This window comes from Engystomops pustulosus, chromosome 5 (genome assembly GCF_040894005.1).
Source record: "Engystomops pustulosus chromosome 5, aEngPut4.maternal, whole genome shotgun sequence".
Taxonomy (NCBI): domain Eukaryota; kingdom Metazoa; phylum Chordata; class Amphibia; order Anura; family Leptodactylidae; genus Engystomops; species Engystomops pustulosus.
The window spans coordinates 150146673-150171188 of NC_092415.1; the positions used below are offsets into that span (position 1 = coordinate 150146673).

The 24516-nt window shown below is 38.8% G+C and overlaps 1 protein-coding gene across 1 annotated transcript in view; it reads left to right on the forward strand.

The window, feature by feature from the left end:
- The window catches only part of CNTNAP2 (contactin associated protein 2), a 1040519-nt gene that overhangs the window by 859172 nt on the left and 156831 nt on the right, over nt 1–24516 (forward strand). Inside the window, exons 14-15 of the mRNA XM_072153374.1 lie at nt 16363–16519; nt 23482–23609. Coding sequence (XP_072009475.1) covers nt 16363–16519; nt 23482–23609 — 285 coding nt within the window. The remainder of the gene's footprint in view (nt 1–16362; nt 16520–23481; nt 23610–24516) is intronic.

Here is a 24516-nt window from a genome sequence, read left to right on the forward strand (position 1 = left end):
ATCATCTGAATCCTTTATCTTTTCAGCAGACGGGATCTTAATCCCAGGTACAAAAGTGCGTGCTTGTGCTTTTTTGGGCAAAGCCGACATGACTTTGCTACACCATGCCAATAGGTATAAAACCGGTGTTTAGCAGAGGGTCTACCTCTTGTGAGGAGTTAAGTTGGAGTAATTCAGGGAGCTTTTCCTAAAATTCTTGTAACAGAGAAGCATTCCCCAGCAATATTTCATTAAGCTTCCATGTCCAATCTCGGACTGGGAACTGTGGTGCAGAGAGCCCTACCTTTATAGGGACTGGATATGATATGATGGTTATCCCTACATCAGTTAAGTTAACACATCTTAAGATTCTATCTTAGGTAAACAAGTAATCTAACCTCTGAAAGGAGCCACGAGGACCTGAGTGGAAAGCAAAATCTTTTGTTGCCGGGTTTTGCAATCACCAAATGTCAGCAATCAGCTGCATGTCCTGCAGAGCTATCTTTACTTTCTTCATAGCTCTAAAGGACAGGGATGATTGGCCTGTGGATGAATCCAGCAGAGGGTCCAGGGTCATATTCAGATGGCCCCCAAGTATCAGTATGCCCTTTGTAAAGAGTTTAAACACTCAAGGATATTGTATAGCCAGATGCATTGCCCTTGATTGTGTGTGTACAGCGATGCAAAGATGTACATTACATCCCCTATCGTGCTCTTAACAAACATTGATCTAATATCTAGTATTTGTCTTTCTGGACAATAGGAATATCTTTATGAATCCCTTTAGTGGTCCCATTAGAGGAGGGGGTTACAACTATGGTACCATTTATTAAATGTGGAGCAAATAAGCATCCAATTTTCTTTGAAATGTGTATCGTGCAAAAATATCACTGAGGTATGTAGGGTATACTTGAGAGGAGGAGGAGCTGAGTGCACTTGGGGGGCGCATTTATCCCCTTAATGTTCCATGTTGTTACAGAGATATCGGCCATCATAAGTTAATTCAGGTACCATCAACACTCTAAAAGCCAAAATACGAGATATATAATTGAACTAGAAATGTTGAAGGTGGGAAGGGGAGCAGACAGGGGAAGGGACCAGGTCGGAAAACAGGGGAGGGAGCATACTATACATTAAAACATTATCTATTACAGTAGTGCTTACTGTAAATGAAAATGTCTGACCCGGATGCTGGCCACTATTTGAGCAGCTGTCAACCGAGCCATTATTGAGGTGTCTAACTGCGCAAGGGGAGTAATTTTGCATCATTTTGCAGGAGAAGTTCACTGTGTGGTGAAGGCTCCCCCTCCAAAAGGGTATAGCAATTAATAGGGGATGTTCTGCTCCCTGAGCTTGAGCAGAAGGGGTCTCAAGCTGCGCCTTTTAGCCACGTAGACAGGGCAAGGTCTTGGGATATAGCTAGCTTGGACTTATACTGCAAGTCCACATGTTCCCTTTCTGCATGATCTCTGCAGTATACTCAAAACTGAGCAGGCTGCACACCACATCTCTGGGGGGAGGTCAGTAACAGCAGGTTTCGGTTTTGAGAGTCTGTATCACCACTCCTTTTGAACTTTCAAACCTGGTTCCTTACCGCTGGCAAGGCTTTTGCGGCCCACACTGCTTACTGTCCTTTTAAAGAAAGCTTCTGTTTATTTCCAGTAGGTAGAAATCTGTCCATGGTTATGTGTTGTCACACAGATGCACAGCTCATGTGTATCAGAGAGTAATGAGAGCCGAGTGTAATAACAAGCAGTGCACCTGTGTGACATCAGATGACCTACAAGTAGAGATCTACAAAGCCATCAGGAATTGATGGAAAATTCCAATCCAGTAAAAATGATTATGTTTAGTGCACAGTACCGAGTACCATTGAATACAGTGGTGGAACAGGGAGCTTCAGCTCCCTGCTGCCTGCTCCACAGTCACAGTGTGCAGCAACTGCTATTGGCTTGGATGCACAGCCCAGATACCAGTAGAACAGTGAGGAAGGACTTGTGAGTATTTTTCTATTGTATATGGAGAATCTGGACCTTTGTAGTTTCAGTAGTCTTTCATGGCAGCTATATTGTTAGATCAAGATAAGTTAAGTATATATAAAGGATACATTTCTGAGAGAATTCCACTATTCAATTCAGGGTTGAGAGAAAAGACTTGAGTATTTCACTTTTTGAGGCATGTTCTAAGTTTCTTGTACTTGCTTGTGCTTCTTTTATATTTCCTATCACAACAAATTGCCTATGCACTAGGTTATGTAAATTCTAATAGTATGGCATATTGGAACTGCCAAGGATTATGGAAAATTAGCATTTGACTTAACTGTTTATCTAAAAATAGGTACAGTAAAAAAAGTAAAAAGTAATATGCATTGCAAATTTTTTTTTAAAAATCACATAGAATAAAAGAGGTAAAGTGTTCTGGCATTTAGTGCAGTTCATTTTACCAACCTTTGTTTTAAAGCGAGAAGTAGGTCATACAGACACCATGCTCCTGAATACCAATCCTAGGTTATTGTTGCAATATTGTAATAACACCATCTGGTGTAGGCAGTTAGTATAATATAATGAGACTAGCAGAGTAAAAGTAAATAAGCCCTAAAAATACATGTGGCATGCAAAAAAGGAGGAGTGGCTAATGGTCTGCTGTTTGCCATAGTGCTCACCTGGGTGTAATGACATCTTTTAAATCTGGAGTTTCATGTAGTATTTGTCGATCTCCTAATAAACACAGAATCACGCAATATGGCCTCAATTCAAACGACGGCTCCATAAAAAGTAATGGATTTTAATTAGAGCCAAATAAATGGTGGAACATTTCCAGGGCCATTACCACAGCTGCATATTTATATCAGATGATCCTACTGCAACTTTTGCCCTCTGACATCCAGAACAAACATATAAATATTTTGCACATGTCTCATCTGCTGTGCTACTCGCACTAATCCCGTACACTTAATTACTTCTTAACTATTATGGAACAGAACATTTGCAAGTTAGTCCGTGATTTCAGTTTTAAGATGGATTTGTAATTAATGTGGTCAACTCGCAAGTCCACGCACCATTAGGTTCTTCCCAATTAGGTTATTACTTCTGCAAATTTACAGTATTGATTATGCAAACCTCATGAATGTTTCTTTCATTTTTAATGACTGGTAGTTAAAAAAAAATCAAGGTCACACATTTTAGGAATGCTAATTATTTTTATGACAATGAAATATGAATATTAGCAATGAGCATGCTAACAGTTGCCTTTTTGGTTAAAGGCAGTCTACCACCTTGCCCAAGCATTATAATTAGTATTGTGAAGACCTGAACTGCAAAGTTCAGGTTCATACAGAACTTTGCTAGTTTGGGTCCCTATGATCTGTCCCCGGACTTGATTAGAAGTTTGACTCATTAGTTTTTTTTGGCTCAATACTACTCTTGGCATTAAATCTTTAAATGCCACTGGTAAAACTAACAGCAGCACACCAATCTATGGAGCACCTCCGCACTAAAATGGTGGAGCAGAGTGCCACCATTTTGGGGAGGATCCTCACTCTCTGATAAACCCAATAAGGAGCAAAACTCCCCGCAAAATGATAGCACACAGCAACTGTGATTTAAACAGTAATTTTAACAGTTACCACCCAGGATCGGTGCTAGCACTGATCACATGTTTTACTGGTGGGGTTTTGTTTCCGGGCTTGGGGACCTAAACAGGTTTTACAGGATCTTCTCATCACAAATTATAATCTGTTGGCAGCAAAGTTGTAGATAAATACACTGTGATGTCCAACATTCCTTTAAAATTATTTTTTACACATTGAAACTGTGTGGGGCATCATCTTTGGAATCACAAAGGTAACAAATGTGCAATGTTGCTATGCTGGGTATTAAGGATAATCGATCGTTTAATAAATATCTCTAAATAATATCTCTAAAAGAGCACTTTTGTACAATAAATAGTAGAATGCACCAAAAACACAACTGTAGCTGATATCCCAATGCAATGATGGTAATCCGCTTTTGTGTTGAATATAGAACTAATCATAGGTAAAAATTAAAAATTGAGATTAAAAAGTCCATTGGCTTTCAAAGTCCGTTATTTTTATAAAAGTCCCCATTTATAAGGATAATAACCAGCTTGGAAAATTAATTTGACACTATAAAGATGACAAGATCAACGCCTACCATCCACCATTGGGATGGAAGTTCAATACATGTGTGAATCTGCCATTTTTTATAGTATACAGCCAATATAAGAACAACTATGCTTGTATTGTTGCTGTAGTTTTTATCTTATAGACAATGCTCGTACCTTTACTGTTGTTTTACACCCATAAGTGCCCACCTCTTTAGATAGATTTACTTACCACCGTCGTCCCGGGGAAGTAATGTTGTTCAGTGTCTTCAGTTATTTAGTTTTCATTTTAATTTTTAATTTTTACCTCTGATTAGTTCCATATTCAACACAAAAGCTGATTACTATAATTGTATTGGGATATCAGCTACGGTGGTGTTTTAAATACATGGGCCCAGCACAAATTTTGTGACATAAACTATATTCTACTATGTATTGTACAAAGTTGTTCTTTTTAGAGATATTAAAATGTAATTAACAACAATATGATATCTTTTGGGATCAGTTTTTACAGTGGAAGTTTAGAAATAGTGCACTTGCAATTTCATTTCACATTTTATTTTTTGTGTTGCACCCAGGGCGAGCCTCAACACTTGGAGCACTGCTATTTCTGCCTAGACTACTCAGCTCTCTGTCAGCTAAGTAGGAGATTTGTATTGCGAGAAGCATGGAGAGACAGTGGAAGAAGAGGGAAGTGGTTTAGTTGGGAATAGCAGTGCTCTGGGTACAGATGCAGTAACTTTGGCAAACCAATTACCACAATATCATATGTATTAAACTGGGTATGTCTTGCAGATGGTATAATAAACAGAAATAATAAAGGTGTATTAAAAATCATAGTTCATTTCTCAACATCCTTTGTTGGCAGAGATTTTAGCTATCATTGAGATTACCTTGGTTTTCTGGTGGAGACTACATTAAAACTGTCTGGGTTGTTCATGCCCCTGCATAACCATCTTCGAGATCTGTTGCAAGGATTTGTCCATACTGCTGTCAGCCTATTAAATTAAATTTTAACACAGCACATTACAAAGTAGGGATGCATCTTCTAAGGAAGAGTTAATACCTCTTGTCAGCACTATCAAAGAACCTACGGGGTGCTTATGGGCTACATGGTATGTGCACATTTAACCTCTTTGCTGCATTTGTGGACGTATGAACTAAGGAAATGTGAGAGTGGGGACTGAGATGATTTTGTACTATTTTTCAGACACCTCTGAAATATATATTTCACATAATAATAATTCCTTCATTTATATTATGCAAACAGATAACGCAGCGCCGCACGAGCTTGCTAAATCGGTCCCTGTCCCCAATGTGGCTCACAATCGAATCAACCTACCAGTATGTTTTGGATTGTGGGAGGAAACTGGAGGACCCTGAGGAAACCCACGCAAACCCACTCACGTTGATCCTTGTAATTAATAATTCACATGACTAGTTGGCATAAAAGCTTTTTCTTGTCTTGTACAGTAGTATGCATAAAAAAATCCAAACTGGATCATTCAAAAGCTTTTTTACATGAGTATCTTTAACTCCAATCCCATGTATTTAGACAGCCTGAAGTTGAAATCATTATTTTTTTGACGCGGCCTTCCACACAGTCATAAGAAAAATACTTGAGAGACAATATATATCATTACATACTGTTTGTCATCAGAATGCCCTTCACATAATGGATTCAACTGAGGCAAATCTAAAAGAAAACAACTTTTTAATAAACCCATTAATTCTATTGGAAAAATACTAAATATGAATAAAAATAGAAAAGCAACATTATCTATAAATACTGAATCTGTATGCCACATGCGTAGACTTACATTTATGTGTAATTGAAATTAAACATTTATTTTTTGCTTTCCTTCATGATTTGTTTTTTTTATGTGGCTTAAAAACAAATGAAAAACTGCACCAAAATGCTGTGTTTCTATCTGGTCGCGTGAATTAAAGTTAAGTTTAGTACCTCGACATTGGAAAGAATGTGCTCAATAAGAAATTACCTGACCTTGTGGACTCATGTCTATAGGTTAATAAACTAACAGACTAAATGACACCCAGACAGGGCAAATGATGAAGAAAGGACACACTAAAAAATATAATAGCTATGTTATATAAGCTATGTGACATCACATAGTATCTTTGGGGAGAATGTCTCAACTTAAAGACATGAGTTAGATAGAAGAATATTAAAGCCAATAGGGGCAATTAAAGAATTGTTCCAATTTAAGCAAATTAACGTGATTGTTCTTATGAAAAGTTATACAAATTTCCAATATACTTTCTGTATTCATTTCTCTTGGTTTTCTAGATCTAGACAGCTTTCTGTCATTTTGTAGAAAGATTCTAAGTTTACTTTAAATGGACAGAAATCTGACCATGGTCACACAGGTGCAATGCTGGTTAGTAGCATAGAGATTTTTAAAAGCTGTGTTATAACAAGCCGTGCACATGTGTGACCATGGTCATATTTCTGTCCACTGGAAGTAAGCATAGAAGTTTCCTATACAATGACAGCAAGAAGAGATCTAAAAAACCATAAGTAATTTAAACAGAAGGCATAAAAGAAAGTTGTATAACTTTTTAAAATACAAACAATAGCATCAATTTGCTGAAAAGGGAATACCCCTGGCACGTTGTTTCAATAATTGGCTCTCCATCACCTGACATGCTGGAATTACTCACTAGGTTGTTCATAGCATAGATTTCATCAATAATCTGAGTAGTTTTGGCTGGCCAGGCTACCTTGTTTCCTGCTCTGCTGCACAACTTTTCAAAAAAGTGTCACACATCAGGCAAAAAATCTCAAATTCTGTGGGCCAAATGTTTGATAGGAAAAACTATGTCAATTAGCACTGAGCTAGGAGGATATTAACTATTGGAGTATTTGAGGGATTAGAAGGAGATTAAATATGATGTTTGGTGACTGGAGAAGTACAGGGAGGCAAGACAAGTGTGAAAAGATGGTGCCGGAGGGGAAGAGGGATGTGAAGAGAACTTATAAGGTTTGGGGGTCAGTGCTTGGGGTGGTGATGTTTGTACTGTGGGAGAGGGAATGCTGGGAAATGTGGCCACAGACTACAAATACCCGATGGCAACAATATACTGGGCACTATGCACAGCTACAAATATGGGCTGCAAGTATTAAAAGATATTTAGGGGATATTTAGGGGTCTGAAAAAATCCATTATGGAGCCACTGCTAAAGATTTCAGACAAACCTTCCTATATTAATGAATTCCTTTTAGAGAAAGCTCTTGTGTGGCTAAAATCCATAGTACTTGTAGTGTTTGGATATTTGTTGGTGACATTATCAGGAGAGTTTTTCTTTCATAATTAGTATTATATTTTACAGGAAGCATTGTCTATTCCTACTGGTGTCTTTGCATATAAAAACATTATTCCCTATGTTTTCATTTAATATTTTATTGTGCACTCATAGGTTAGGTATATAGATATATATATGTCATTATCTTCCTGTGCCCGCCATAGTGGTATTATTCATTAAATCATTATTATCAACCGACGTCCAGACCACAGAATTGTCTGTATGTACCTGCTCTGCATCACTCCAACATGTCATGAACTTGCTGAGAGGTGCTAATGCTTTATTGAAAAAACCTGTGCCCGGTATGTTCTTGCATCGATGCTCCGAGTTTCTCATTAGCAGCATTCTTCACTAATGATATAATACAGGTGGCTCCTGTACCTGAGACCCAAAGTCTCTGTGTAACCTCTTCCGAGAGCTGTAATTAGTACTTCTACTTCTCTGAGTCACCACTCTCATATTCACTGCAATGCAGAAGGAAGATCCCTAATTCCACAATCACTAGAGTTATCACAAGACAATATTGCTGATTACTAAGGCCCACAATGTCTGGAATAAAAATGATGCTGCAATGGGAATTCCTTTAAATCCTCTCTGTGTCTACTAGAGAAATCCATGAGTCTGTTCCAACACATTGTATAGTGTAAATATAGCCAAGAAAACAAAATATTATTGGCATATTCTTATTATTTTCATTCTTTGGACTTCTGGTTAGTAGCTCCCATTAAGTCGCCTATTTTAATAACCATCAGAACTTGCAGATGGAAATGGTCTTAGTCATGTTTGGAAACCAAAACAGTTAACAGCATATGCAATTGAACATTCTGCGCTACATGATTAAATATAATGGTATTAAAACCCCCCCAAAAAAGCTGGCTGATTGCACCATGGGCTTCAGCTTTTTTATACTGTGTGTAACCACTGATTTAAATGAAAATGCTTCTCTTTTCTACTACAGATAACTTTTAATAGGTAGCATACACAAAGGTAGCATACATGTCACTCCATTTGCGAACCAACGGGGTGCTTTGGTTTGGAAAACATGTGACTTGTCTGTACTGCAGGTTGCCTCAATCTTTGTGCTCCTGTACAGCTCCTCCCTCTCCCCCGGATGTCAGCTCACCAGGCTGTGACCTCTGTGAAGGAGCAGGAGGAGGAGCTGTACAGGAGCACAAAGGTGGAGGCTAAGGTCTGAGGATCTGAAGTCACGTGTTGTTTTTTTAAATGCATCCAAACCAAAGCCCAACCCCTGTGACTCCCCCAGGATTTTGTCAGGGTGCAAGGTAAGTTATAACACACAATTATATTGTAATGCAAATGCTTATAAAAGACAGAAAGGCAATGCAGGTGTGATGGGCTTCTGCAACCTGTCTTTAGTGAAAATTAGGTCACTGGTGACAGCTTCCCTTTAACAATGCCCTGCTGATGGTACAGGGACAAGCCCATACTATTGAATAACAGTATTTATCCAGTCATTGTGCAGCTCATCGATGTTGCACCATTAGGGCACTGCTGGAGGCTGAGGAACTTCAAATGAAGTGTCCTGCACTTTCTCTAGACCTGAATCTCATTGCAAACCTATGTGAAGAGTATTGTAACACTGTACTCCAGACCCTCGATGAACTGAGGGCATTACACCAAGATGAGTGGGGGGCCACATCTCAGCAGACACTCAATTGACATGCAAACAGAATGAGATGTCTTTGTGAAGCTGTAATCAATACTCAATGAATGCCACCTGATGAGTTATTGAGACTATCTCTGTTGCCTCTGTAGAACTACCTCTGTTTTTGGCTTTTGTTTCAATACATTTTTTGAGATGACGATATCACCAATTCATCATTCTATTTAAATGCCCTACTTTCATGATATAATACAACTGTATTGACTTATGATAGATTTCACCCGAAAGCCAAATGTTTTTGTGAGTAGTGTACATAAGATAAAATGTACATTAATGAAAAATGGTAGATTCAGCAAAATTCCTTGTAATGTGTAAGGACATCTTTACTATACTTTTCTATCCTAACCAAAGGTCTACTGAAGCGCTTCCATAGAGACTAATCAAAATTTACATGATTGCATTGTTTACATTTGTCATTTTAACACATTGCTCACCATCTGCTTCTTTTATACTATTTGATACTGTATGATACCCCTGAGTAAATGGAATACACCACAGATACAGCAAAAAGTTCCTAATGAAGCAGTAGATTCAGGCTGGGGAATTTAATGGTCTTTCAGATCTTGTAAAACGATTGAGTCTAACATATAACTTTTCATAAAAACACTCTTATTTTCATTTAAAGACAAACAAGGATATTTCAGTAAAAATATTGAAAATATACCTTATTTGTTATTGTGTTTTAAATTTTGTCTTGTTTTACTATATTTATATATTCTATTTTGTGCTATAAAATAGCACATGTGAGCATTTATATTTTTACAGCGCCTAAACGCTCTCCAGCTTTAGTGCTGTTTCGGGAATAAGGAGAAAGTAAAACTGCACATAACTTAGAAAATCTAAATTTTTTTAAATGTTTGAGCCCTCCATAATTTATATAGATTTTTTTGTATGCTCACATTAACAACACCCATTTCTTCACTTTTTATGAGCAGAATCCAAAACATGTTTTGTCAGATCGAATCATAACCTTAGCACATAAAAATGATGTTTTCTGGTGGATTTATTCCTTCCATCGGATTGCGCTGCACCATCTGTACTAATTACCCCATGGCATCTTGAGATACATAGAGCAGCAGAATATTTCTCAAAGGAACGTTGAATTATATACAGTATATTAACCATGACAGACTCTTCTCTGTCTGCTCTCAAACAGCTTCTGGGTTGAAAATGTAATTACATAAGACTTACACTATTCTACATGGTCAAAATAGTAATCACAAACTCTAATTAATAATTTCCATCTTCTGATGGCAGTGTGCCCTGTATTTTTACAGTTCACCCGTGCTTATGTTCACAATGACTAATGAAAGGTTTGATTACAGGAATTTACCAGTTCACTGATTTGGTGATCGGGATAATCATAAAGTGCGAATCACATTTATTTCTTTGTTTCTTTGGTAGAACATGTGAACGCATGCATTAAAAAAGTGCTGCCTGGATATAATATATTTCTGGTGTTGTTTCACATGTATACCTAAATGTGGAAATGTGCAAAAGTGTACACCAGTGCTCATCCATTGAAAAAACCTTGGGGGGAATGTATAAAATCTGGCATTTTAAACAAGTTTATTTTTCCACCTGCTGTCACACATGGTTCGGATTTACTATGAGGCTCTGGCCTCTTAGTGCATCACAACAGAGCACCAGAATGAGATCTCCTCTGAGTCCCCTTCAGTTTTCACTGGAGATTTATCAGAAGTGTCTGAGAGCAGAACTATTCTAGTTGCCCATGGAAACCAATCAGAGCTCAGCTTTCATTTTACTACAGCTGTTTATAAAATTAAATGAGCTCTGATTGGTTTCCATAGACCACTAGAACAGTTTTGACACTTCTGATAAATCTCCCCCATAGACTATAGTAAACACAGCGGATGGAGTGTTCAGGTCTCCGCCGGCTCGGTTGTACCTCCCTCTTCACCCTGTCACACCCAAAGTGGCCCATGGGGAAGAAAAAACAAAAAGTGGAGGAAAAAAAGACTTGTTATATGCCTTGTCTGCCAGAAAACTGGTGGACAAAGCATAATAAATGTTCCTGATTGTTTCATTGCCTGATCTCTACTGCATTGCTATCAATGGGTGTGTCACTGGTGTCGATACGGTCCACATCTCGGATCGGAGGCACACCCAAGCCCCTCTCCAGCCCTCACTTACCTCCCCGGGATCCTGCTCCTGTCTCGAACAGTTGATGAGTGCATCCCACTTGTCTAGGGCGCGTGCGCTTTGGTGAAGACCAGGTGCCACCTAGATTTCCGGTCCCAGGTGTCGGCTCGTGTCATCATCTGTGGTGGTCAAGGGGGTTCACTGTCCCCGAGCCTTGACAGGGTGTACCCATTGCCATGGCTTGAGAATGCGCTAAGTGGCGTGAAACGGCCCATCGCCAGGCCCTGCTCTGTTCCTGCATCTTTTGAGTAAAGCAATCTGTACATTTTACTGGTATAGGTATAGGTAATGGTATAATGGAGTGCCACTCCACTATTTCTTGCTCAGAAACACATATAAATAAACTGGAGGAAAACCTGCTTTTTAAATTTTGTTTTTGGAAGTTAGATATTCAATAAATTCAATTTTAAATACTAAGCTTTAATACAGTCTAAAAATATATTTAGTGCACAGATCATTTGGGGCATGACTTTTAGTTGAACTGACTTATTTTGAATAATTTAAGTGGAACAAACCAAAGTAGCATATCACGTAATATGATGGGATTGATATTGTCATGCTCCTTGGGTTTTAAATTAAATTTGGAAAGTCTTCAAGCGTAGCATAGCCTATGATAAAACAAAAAGAAACGAATGTTAGAGAAAACGGTTCAGATATATATAGTATCAGTTGCAATGTTAGAGGCTTTTTGGAAAGGAAAGGGTCATTTGGTTATCTACATCTTTAGAAGTATTAAAATAAAGGGTTGGGTAATAAATAACTATTTATTGTATTACTATGTTGCTAGTGATTTAATGGAAATTCATTCCTGATCTACTAGCAAATTTAAAATTTTAATTTTGGTTGCTTTAAAGCTGCTGTTTTCTAATTTCTCAAATAAAAGTTTCTACTATTTTGTTTGTTTCCCTCATGTTCTATAAGTTAATAGGAATAATTGGATACATGTATGTCACAAAAGATATATCGTTTTGTTTTCAAAAATTTGAAAAAACTGGAGATCGTAAGCGAAGGGGGTACCTGCGTGTGCGCCCCTGTGATATGATTTGTAATGAATATATTGGGGCATATTTATCATACGCTGGTGCTCGTGTGCATATTCGCAGCGGTATACATCAAGAGAGCCTGGCGTAGAAAAAAACGCAGCCGGCGGCAGTAAGTGTGCAGGCACATGAAGGTGGCGGATTGGGGCAAATAATCGCAAGAGGTCCTGATAAATATGCCCCATTATCTCCAATAAAGTTACATATTAAAAAAAAAAGTTTCTACTATTGAGATCCTAGTGATTATCTGTTATTTACTTAGAATCCAGAAAGTGTGTGTATATCCATACATGCATGTCAGCCAACAAATATCTCTCTCCTGATACCCCCATAAACATGTACGCTAGGCTGAGACCTGTTCTGAATGGGGAGTGCAGAGGTATTCACTGCTAGAAATTCCCAATGACCCCATTCTTATTTTCTTTTCTCCCATCAGAGAAAATCTAGAGCCCGTCGCCACAATCAGTGGATCCATTAACCCCTTTAGTACCCCATGCAGTGCACTATATGAAACATACAGAACATTTATGGCGCATGTTTTATTATGATTACTATTATTATTAGTTGTTAATTGCATTTTCTAAATTTCATAACAAAAGACAATTATATTATATATAACAGCATAATAAAATTACATTAAATAAACGTCCATCTTCACTACCAAATGCAACCTGACCAACAGTCTAGCCCACCCACATCGCACCCCAGGAAAGAGATGAAAAGGAATAGGAAAGGGGGCAAAAATATATCATTGGTAGAAATGTACCCATAACATTTTTTTCTACCTGGAGGATTAACCTAGCCTGTAATACAACTTTATTGGTATTCTTCCCCCACTTGAAATTCATAATGTTCCACAAATCAATATCACAGAAAATCTTGTACTCATATTGGCACATTTACTTACCTGTCCCTGCGCGATCCACGAGGTGTGATCGCCGATGAGAATGCACAGCTGCCACAATTCACTTACAGCGTGCACCCGCTATCCTACATGTGTTGCTTCCCCGATCAGGTCCGCTGGAGTTCACCAACTTCTTCCTGGTGCATGTAAGTGCATTATATGCAAAACAATTTTAAAGTTAAATCCCATGGTTTGTCTGAATCCATCGGATCGTCTGACAAGCCCGCCCCCCCCCCCCCCCCCCCCCCCCCCGATTTGTGACACAATCTGACAACATTTAACCCCTGTTAAATGGGGCGGAAATTATCGGGAAACCCGACAGAAATGCAGTCCGCGGACCCTTAGTAAATATGCCCCATAGACTTTATTAATCATATCCACTGTCTCTACACTACACTTAAACATGTGTCACCTCGCATTTATTCACACTTATTACATCTGTCATTTTACCTATATCTTATCTCGTGCAAAAACTGTGCAATTCTCAGTGAGCAATTTTTTGATTAAAAAAAATAAAGGTGTTGGCATAATACCAAACCTTTTATGTCACATCAGCCCTACTTGCCAGGCCATGCACAGAATTGCAGGCTGTAACTGGAAGGCAGATCTCTACACAAGAAGTAAAATACAGTCACATGGCAGACAACTTAAATAAAAACATCAACAGACACCTCAACTTTTTTGTTTCCATTTTGAAATAGGAAACAATATGTGGTAGGGTAATCTCATCAACAACAAATTGGAATTCACAATCCGATGAAGGTCTATTGTATGACAAAAATGTCTTATTTGTTACTGGATTCCATCACTAGGTATCAAGCATTAATAAAAAAGATTACTTTTTGAGGAACTATTTTTGACTGAGATTTGTTTGATATTGTGACAATGAATGCTTTGGAACTCTACTTGAGCACCAAACATAATTGAGTACAGTGCCATGAAAATTGATGTATATAATTGGCTGTATGCTTAAACATTGCCACACCTGACTATGGTTTGTGACAATATTGCAGATTAGCTATGCAAAAAAAAATGGAACTTAGCTGCAATACCCCACCACCACCCAAGGTCCAGAGAGGAGCTGTTTTTTGAAGACAGCAGCCATATTTTCCAACCTTCTGGCAACTCTAATGTCTTAATGTGTTTGGCCAGCTGTACATTTAATTTTACAATCATGGTAATATATGTACACCGTATAGTACAGAGTGTCACTTAGTATAGAGAGAGGATACCTATTTGGGCATCATCCAAACAAATTCTGAGCCTGGCACAAAAATATCCTTCCATTCTAAATAATAAGTGAGGAAACCCAATGTATGTTGACCTCAATATGTAGTATGGGGGGGGGGGGGCGGGGTAGCTCAGTAGCCACAGCAAAAAACAGACTATGATGCACTCAGAGACACAAAGGTTTTAGTCTCTGCCTTGTTTCCTTTATTGCAAGAAAAACTGACAGAATAAAAGATAAAGACTTACACTTCGGGCTAAAGACAAAATAGTACCTGCTTAGATAAGCGCTATTTATACACAATCACAGTCCATAGACAGGCTCGCAGGCCTCACCATAGGAGACTCCAGACAGGTAGGCAGGTTCTGTCTCTCCACATGTTCCCCCCTATAAAACACATGCAGATATTTGTAGCTCAAGGAAACTGAGCTTCAACACCGGAAAGCTACCAGGAAAACCTATGTTGGACAGAAAGGGAATGACGAGCCCCACTACCAGCCTGCCAATCATCAAAAAGTCAGGCCCGAAAACAGGATTTACCAAGATCCCTTAGTCTTGCTAAAAGCACCCAGCTTTCGTGGACTTTTTACATCTCACTTAGCTTTCCCTGGGTAAGATGTATACTTACTTCAAGGAACCTTGGAGAAATATAGCAATCTCCTACCACTTTACGAGTCACTGTCTCACAATAGTAAAGAATGATATGTTCTGCAAAACTGTGATCAACATGAGAATGTCAGAATAATGATTAGAATTAGAAAATGGTTTTGCTGCTTTTTGCATGGACTCTTTGTAGATGTCAAAAACAAAGATAAATCATTGCAAAAAAGGTAATTCTTTTCAAGGATTTATAGATCGACAGAAAGGTGTGTAGTAATTTATTTCCATCATTTCCACTGAATCACTAAGGAGTTGGAGGAACATTTTAAAAGCAGACAGACAATCTGCATACCTAAGGAAGCTTTATTGGACTTTAGTGACGACCTGAAGATTTATGTAGTACACTTTATTTACTTCAACCATGGCTGATATGCCACACTGTACAGATGTGTATATATATATATATATATATATATATATATATATATATATATATATATATATATATATATATATATAGTTAGTATCTCTCTATAAATATAACTATATAGGGTTACAAATACATTGATGGCCTTCGGTTCTTGGAGCAAACTGGAAAAAAAATGTTTCCTAGGGCGCATTGTCATCTTTAGAGAACAAATGCATGTAAATTCTATACATATACAGGCAGTCCCCGGGTTACATACAAGATAGGGTCTGTAGGTTTGTTCTTAAGTTGAATTTGTATGTAAGTCGGAACTGTATATTTTATCATTGTAATCCCAGCCAGAATTTTTTTGGTCTCTGTGACAATTGGATTTTAAAAATGTTGGGTTGTCATAAGAACCAGGAATAACACTAAAGCTTCATTACAGACGCCTGTGATAACTGTTACAGCTGTTTATTGTAGCCTAGGACTAAAGTACAATAAATTACCAATATCCAGAGGTCCGTTTGTAACTAGGGGTTGTATGTAAGTTGAGTGTTCTTAAGTAGGGGACCGCCTGTAATTCTATATAAATTTTTATATTTGTGAATCAAAAGAAAAAAATACTAAGTGAAAGTAATGTATTAAAATAGGGCTCTCCTAATAGATCTTTGGAACTATTATGGAACAACTTTGAAACTATTCATAGATTGGAACCTACAGAACCTTTTTCATACTATGAATAACTACAACATAATCAAGAAATAGATCCCCAATTAACAGAAAAATATAATTTTCCCAATATTGCAATGCATTTCTGGTTCACATTCTGTTTTTTTGTGTGTGTTTTATACCTTTGTTATGTATATTGTGTGAACCTCAATGGTTATTTAGTGTTTTTCTTGTTTCCAGATGGAAATCCATACACTTGGTGGGTTGGGAAAGGAAATGAGAAACATTATTATTGGGGAGATTCTGGACCTGGAATTCAGAAATGTTCCTGTGGAATTGATAGGAACTGCAGTGACAGCAGATTCTATTGTAATTGTGATGCTGACCAAAGGCAATGGTGAGTAACATCTCATACACTATCCTACATTTTTGATGTTAATTAATTTTTGTGAAAATCATTTTGTGTCCATCTTATTGCTGTTTTAATGCTCATTATTAGTTAGTAACTATTCTCCTATAAGTGGTATCAAATAAGATTTAGGCTGGGGCACACCTGCCATAAGGTGAGTCATTTGCATCAGGTGGGAAAACCTCATGGATAATGGAGGAAAATGGTGGCGGCATTTGGGGATAAGTACTGAAAGTTAAGTAGTCAAGATTTGTTGGTTTAAAATGGCACTGCGTGGCACATCTTGGGGACAGCAGATACCTAATAAGCCTAATGTCCACTGGCATCTCACATGAATAGTCTTTGTAGCCCTGTACAGGATTTTACTATTTCCACTTTGCATGCAAATGACAACACCATATAGAACCATAGATTGGTGTATTCAAGGTGACTTTAACTAGTCATGCAGGTGGGGAGCAGCGTCTTCTAGGCATGCATGATTTTTTTGTCCCTAACTTCCCTCAGGAACTGCCTACCAAATTTCATGCAATTCCAATCTTTTCAGCAACACAAAGATTAACACCATAAAAAAGTTCATTAATATGGCGAAGGCCTTTAAGTACCTCAATGTTCATAACACAGTCAACGTCCTTTAGGTTCCCTGCTGTAAATGGGTAGTCCGCCCCCCCCCCCAGCTGACAATAGAATAAATTAAAAATAATGAAAAACTTTCACCCATCTGAACAAATGTCCTCTATAAAGCATATTCTGGAAAAAAATACCTCTTTAGAACACAATGGGGCTTATTTACTAAGGGCCCCACGGACCGCACTTTCGTCAGGCATCCCAACGATTTCCGTTTTGCGCTGCTGGGACAGGGATATAAAAGGGGTTTTTGGTGCATACGATCGGATTTTGGGACAATCGCACCAGCTTTCATGCGACACAAATCGGGGAGCTGAGCCGCCGGACGATCCAACGGATTTGGACCGACCGCAGGATTTAACTTAAAAATAGTGTCGCAAGCCAAGCATGTACATGCACCAGGAAGAAGAAGGTTAACTCCGGCGGACCTGAGCAGGACCTTAACAGGATATTGGGCGCACAATCTTCATGAATCGCGGCAGAGTTCATCCTCGTCGGACAGCCCAGATCGGGGATCGCACAGGGACCGGGTAAGTAAATGTGCCCCAATATTTGTATGTAAGCCATGGCAAAAATCTTCACATTACAGTACTTTTATGTGATCCGAGTACTTTTATGAGATCAGGTCTCTGTGGGTGCTTTCCAGGGCTGCACAAAAATAGCGGTTGGCCACTTTAACTCTTGTTTTTTGGAATGTAAGTGTGGGGGAAGTATATTAGGTAATTTACCAAGCTATTAATATTTTTTCTCTGCTTTAATGATATGTAAAGTGAAGCCTCCTGTCTTTTACCTCATTAGACATTCCTGACCATAAAATGGCTGCAGATGGAGTGTCATGTCATCGCTTTCTGATCATGAACAGATAAGATCACATGACTCCATCTGTGGCCATTTTATGGACAGGAATGTCTGGCTGATGAGGTAAAAGACAGTTGGCTTCAATATACAAGTGGTGCAGAACTTTACTTAGATGTATATTGGTAAATTACCTAATATTCTGCTACAGTTGTACACACACATTACAAATAAAATGAGGTAAAGTGGCACACTCCTTTAAAATAATTGGCTTGTTCCTATAAAACTTTGAAAAACAAAATATGAAATACAAATAAATAAGCACAAACCATTTGAGTATACATAAAACTTTTCCTGATGTGAATTCACTAGAAAAAAAACCTGGTGACAATAAAACATCAGAATGAACTGAAAATTCTCATTACAAGTAAGCAATGCAGCTTATATGGGTGTGCAGGCTATTGTGATAGAACTCTGCCTGCCCTACAGACATAGTATAGAGTGGCTACCCATGGTGTAGAAGATGCCAAGAGTCCTGCTCTCTGTTTCATAGATCACCAGCAGGAGTGTAACTACAAAGGTAGCAGCCATAGCAGCTGCCATGGGGTCCGCTGTGTCAGGGGGCACCGGCATCCAACTTGACACACTAAAGAATAAATGATATGTACCATCATATACCTATTTTACTGCACATTGTATAGTATATTAAGTATATAATAGTACCCATCTTCCATTGTACACAGCATGAATCAGCAGCTATAATAAGAGAAGGCGGGGAAAATGGCGGGGACAGCAGACCAACAGGACTAGGGCTTTCTTATCTCCAATGTGTACTTCCCTTATGTGGTCAGCAGCTGATTGAACAGATCTGTGTGTATGATTGTATTTATCAGTACATAAATGTGTGCGCATAAAGGTATAAATGTGTCTATGTGTGTGTGTAAGAGTGTATAAATGCAAGAGTACACAAATATATATATATTTTGAGGGGTAGGGGGCCCCATTCAGAAATCTGCTACGGGGCCCTATATCTCCTAGTTCTGCCCCTGTTCACCAGGTCCTGTGCAGGTAGTTTTAGTGGCAAGATTACACTAACCAGCAATGAAAGAGGAAGAGTGAGAGCTCAACATTAACAAAAGTGTGGACAGAGGCAGCACTTTTAATGGGCACCCTCAACAAAAAAAAACAACATAGTAAAAGAAACTTCTCTTCATTGCAGCCTTGCATTGCAGGAATTGTCCACTGCCCACTATCTCCTACTGTCCAGATAAACAATAAGTAGCAATAGCTCATGACTCATCTGATTTACCGGACACAGACGTCTGTGTGTGGCCAAAGGCTCCACTTGGCTCATGGTAGATGCCGGACTGGGGCTACATGATCACTTTCGGGGCTCTTTGCAAAGAATTTTTGTATGAAATACTGATTTGATTTAGATTTTTAACACCTCATTTCCACAATTACCTTAAAGTGAATCCTTCAAGGCGATTTGGCACACAAAAATAGCCCCATGTCCTTATGGATCGGTGGTTTAATGTCCTGCAAAAGAAAAACTATTATATTTGTCCGGAGCTAACAGCCTCTATGCATTGCGACAAGTTAGGCTTGTATAGTACACCCTGCCAAACCCTACACAATCCTCACTTTACTTTCAATGCGAGGGAGGTGCCATAGTGGGATCTGCACATGTGAGTTGATGTGCCTCATCAGACTTACATCTAGGTGTGTAAAAACATTTGGTTCTTTTCGTTGAGGCCACAGAGAGGACGTACAAAGGTCCATTTGGAACTCAAACCACAGGTTCAATAGTTGCAGGCGACTGTGATAGTGGTAGTGTGCATATGCCTAAATTTATATTCTATAATTATACATTTTAACAATTAAAAACTGACACATATCCATAAAAAATATCTCAAACAGCAAAAATATCTACCTTGTATCATTTATATTACTTGTGAACGTGGCAGAGGGTTTGGTACATTCAGGCACCTGGGCTCAGGTGTGATTACTCTTAGCTTTATAGCAATGACTGTAAATAAGACATATTAATCACCAATGCCTAGTTATAGGAGATAAATACATTAAAAGAACGGTTTTAAGAGAAAGGAAATAACTGCAATATTTATGCTTTACTGCACGTGAATAAGAATGAAGGAGTGGGTGTTTTTGCTCAAGTGAGTCTTAATAGTTCAATGAGGTTGAGCGAACAGTTACTTTTGTCAGGACCGGGAGTCTGTGGACCCTCTGGACCACCGCGGGAGGTGGTACTAGCCGACCTGGGTCTAAGTGGAACCCCGGTGTTCACCAGAGCCCGCCGCAAAGCGGGATTGACTTGCTGCGGCGGGATTCCACCAGGTCGTTCCACAGGTGCAACTAGCCCGCGGTGGCTGCCAAGGTAGTAATACAGGAGACACCACTCACGTCAGAAATCGCAGGAGCTGGCACACAGAAACGCAGGACTACAGGGACGGACTGGCACACAGGAACGCAGGACCACAGGAAAGGACTGGCACACAGGAACGCAGGACCACAGGAACGGACTGGCACACAGGAACGCAGGACCACAGGACCACAGGAACGGACTGGCACACAGGAATCACAGGACACAGGAACGGACTGGCACACAGGAATCACAGGAACGCAGGAATCACAGGAACGCAGGAATCACAGGAACGCAGGAATCACAGTAGAGCTTTCTCTTCATGGGAAGACTTGAAGATCCAGCAAGGGCAATAGGAAGAAGCTGGAATTTAAATCAGGCCAGTGCCAATTATTGGCGCACTGGCCCTTTAAATCTTAGCGAGCCGACGCGCGCGCGCCCTAGGAGATGGGGAAGCTGCGGAGGACCCCGCTGGAGCCAGGGGAGGTGAGTGCAGCCGGGCTCAGGAACATGGAGAGGCACGGGTGCACCCGCGATCCGAGACAGGGCAACTTTTTAGCAAGATGGTCCATTCGATGGGCAAAGCCTTTACAAAATATGATCTAATTGGCAAAAAAATAATAGCAACAGAAATATGCCTGTTTTTACGAGCTGGGGAAATTGACAAGTATCTCTATTTTGTTTGCTTTATGGCAGACTGTTCTCGTAATGAAAAACATCAGTTAATTACCTTGTTGCTTTGCCATTAACAGGAGCGTGCTTACAATTTCTCAGGCATTAAGCTGTAAATAATTATTTCTGATGAATGGCAAAACATTTAAAATGTTGTAAAAATGGATGTTTGAGTCATTTGCAAACTAAAACACTAAAATGCAGCTGTTTGCACGTGCAGATTGTGCTACTAACTTAAGCCCTTAATTTAAACCTCCGACCTTTAAAAGCCAGTGCTTATTAAAGCGGCATTTTAGTTCTTCATCACCCAGATGAAGCAGAACAAATGAGTAAGCAAATTATTCCTAAATAAAGCAATGCCTGCAAACTTTCTCTATTTTGAGGGTAGAATGATGATTAACACATTTATAATCATCACATATAAACTAAAAATTGTACACAATTGTCTTTGTAATTTTCAGACTGAATGTATAACTCCATCAAAGTGAAACCTTATTAAAAAGAAAAAATATGTGTTTTTGGAAAATCTACCGTGGGTATAGAAAGTATTCAAACCCCTTTAAACTTTTCACTCTTTGTTTCATTTGTTTTTATACCTGGATTTGGGGATCCTCTGCCATTTTTCCTTGCAGATCCTCTCTAGTTCCCTCAGGTTGGATGGTGATCATTGGTGGAAGCCATTTTCAAGTCACTCCAGAGATGCTGAACTGGGTGTAGGGCTCTGGCTGGGCAAGTCAAGAATGGTCACAGAGTTGGTCCAAAGCCATTGTTTTGTTATTTTAGCTGTTTGCTTAGGGTCATTGTCTTGTTGAAAGGTGAACCTTCGGCCCTCTGGAAGAGGTTGTTTCCAGGATATCTCTGTACTTGGCCACATTTATCTTCCCTTAAATTGTAACCAGTCATACTGTCCCGGCAGCCGAAAAACATCCCCAAAGCAAGATGCTGCCACCACCATGTGTTACTGTTGGGATAGTATTTGGCAGGTGAGGACCAGTGCCTGGTTTTCTACACACATACCACTTAGAATTAACACCAAAAAGTTCATTGTTCATCTCATAAGACTAGAAAATCTTATTAATGATATTCAGGGTGTCCTTCATGTGCTTTTCTTGAAAACTGTATGCGGCTTTCATATGTCTTGAACTGAGGAGAGGCTTCAGTCAGAATACTCTGTCATAAGGCCCTGACTGTTGGAGGGCTGCAGTGATAGTTGACTTTTTGAAACTTTCTACCATCTTCCTACAGCATTTATGGAGCTCAGCCATAGAGATCTTGGGGTTCTTCTTTACCTCACCAATGCTATTCTACCACTGCTACATTCTACATTGCTTAGTTTGCCTGGATGGCCAGGTCAAGGAAGAGTTGTGGTCATCCAAAACTTCTTCCATGTTAGTATTATGGGGGCCACTATGCTGTTAGGGACCTTGAGTGCCGCAAACATTCTTTTGTAACCTTGTCCAGATCTTTACCTTGCCACAATTCTGTCTCTTAGCTACTTAGACCTCATAATTCTTATATGCCTGACATGCAACCTATGAGGTCTTATATAGGCAGGTTTGTGCCTTTCCTAATCAGTTTAATTAAACATGTTAAATATGAGTGTCACACCAAGCTTTATACATATATACAGTACAATAACCAAGCTTACACCATAGATACAGTTCCATAACCAAACTAATTTCAAATATCAATTACCTGAAACAAAAATATTATATAGCTACAGTGCCAGAACCACATTACCTTCACTGATACAGAATCAGAACCAAGCTTACTACAGTACTGTCTCAGAACCCAGTGTACTCTATAGTTTGCTTCTGTCTCTGTATCTATGTAGTATGCTCGGTTCTGCTACTATAGCTTTGAGCTATGCTTGGTTCTGGGATTATTAGTTATCATAATGCCTATTTCATAAATTATAAAAAAAATACACTCATTGATTATATTGCTTTTTCCTTACAATTTGGATAAGAAAATTAACTTTTATATATCCAGCTGCGATCCCCTGCTGTCACCCAGACAGATGACACAAGCACCTATTAACAACAGGGCACAGGTGGAGTAATGCATTGACGTCATTGTGCCATCTGCGCTGGAACTCGGACAGCCTGTGTGCCTTAATAAATGGAAGAAGAAGGAGTCTACCCTTCCTGCTCTGTCATTGTCATCAACTTTATTAGAGTACTAAAGATACCTATAATGTAACTGTAGAAGGTCAAGTAGATTCAACATGCACACATTTTCTCCCATGAAACATCCTTTGGCACAGAACAGTGGCCCTCTTCATTTAGGATTACCTTTTTAGGTCCAACATTATGTTCTAGATTAATTTCCTAATATGTCTTTTTAGGATTCTGCTTCTATGAAGTATACTACTCTAAAACTTTGCACATAGAATTTTTTTAAGTTTTCTGCATAAAAAGGGAAATGTAATTATTTTATAACAATAATTGATTAACTATTATATCTCCTTTCGGTGCAGGAGAAAAGATGATGGAATCTTATCCTACAAAGATCACCTACCAGTTACCCAAGTTGTGGTTGGAGATACATACCGGTCATCATCAGAGGCCAAGCTGACTGTTAGTCCTCTACGTTGTTATGGAGATAGTAAGTTTTTTTATGTTTTTACACACAGGACATCATATTTCAATTATGTGCCACAGCAAAAAGTTAAAATGAACCTTTAAAATGAACCCTGGTTTTGGCAATTTTCAGGTATGCATCAGCATCCATAACCGAAGCCTATGAGAACAGACGCATTCAATATAGTTCAGATCATGTAATCCATAAAAAAGAAATTTTATTTCCATACCGTCACAAACAACAATTTAAAATGTGTTGCATTGTATAAAATCATGGATATCAGGCGCAGTGTAAACAGCTGCAAGGAGATTGACTGTGAGAAGACGTCTTCTCAAAAGTTTTCTCTTGTATTTGACTTCACTGTGGTGAATATATACATCCTTTTTTAATTCTAAAAGAGGGTTGAGCTATTTTTTGCATGTTCTTTCACTTTGTTACACATTAGACCACTGCAGGTTCTTTTTCGGGATATTTATAAAGATGTGTTCTTATGAACAGTCAGATACATTTTCACAGCCCCGTTCAGAAAATTAAATCTGATTGCGAAGAACAATAGGGCCAAAAATTATCAATGAACAGTTGTGTTTACTTTGATATATTATGGCATTTTTATGAGTAATGAAGCCCTTTTAACATTCTTTATAGCCTCTCAATATGCTACAGTGAATGTTTCTAGGTTAATTGAGATGGCTAACAAGACCAGGCTTTTTTGACATGCACAGTACACACAGATACTGTCTAAGCCCGAATGGTTTTGTAGAGCCATTATTTAAAAAGTTAAAGTGTTTTTGACAGCACTTACATAATTATTTCATTTGTCTAATAATTTCACATCTTGGTACAGAAGGTAATAGAGTATGTGCTAGCAGCCATCCTTGTCCTTAATGAGAAAACTCTGCCAATCATACTTACTTTGTGATAAAAGATAATA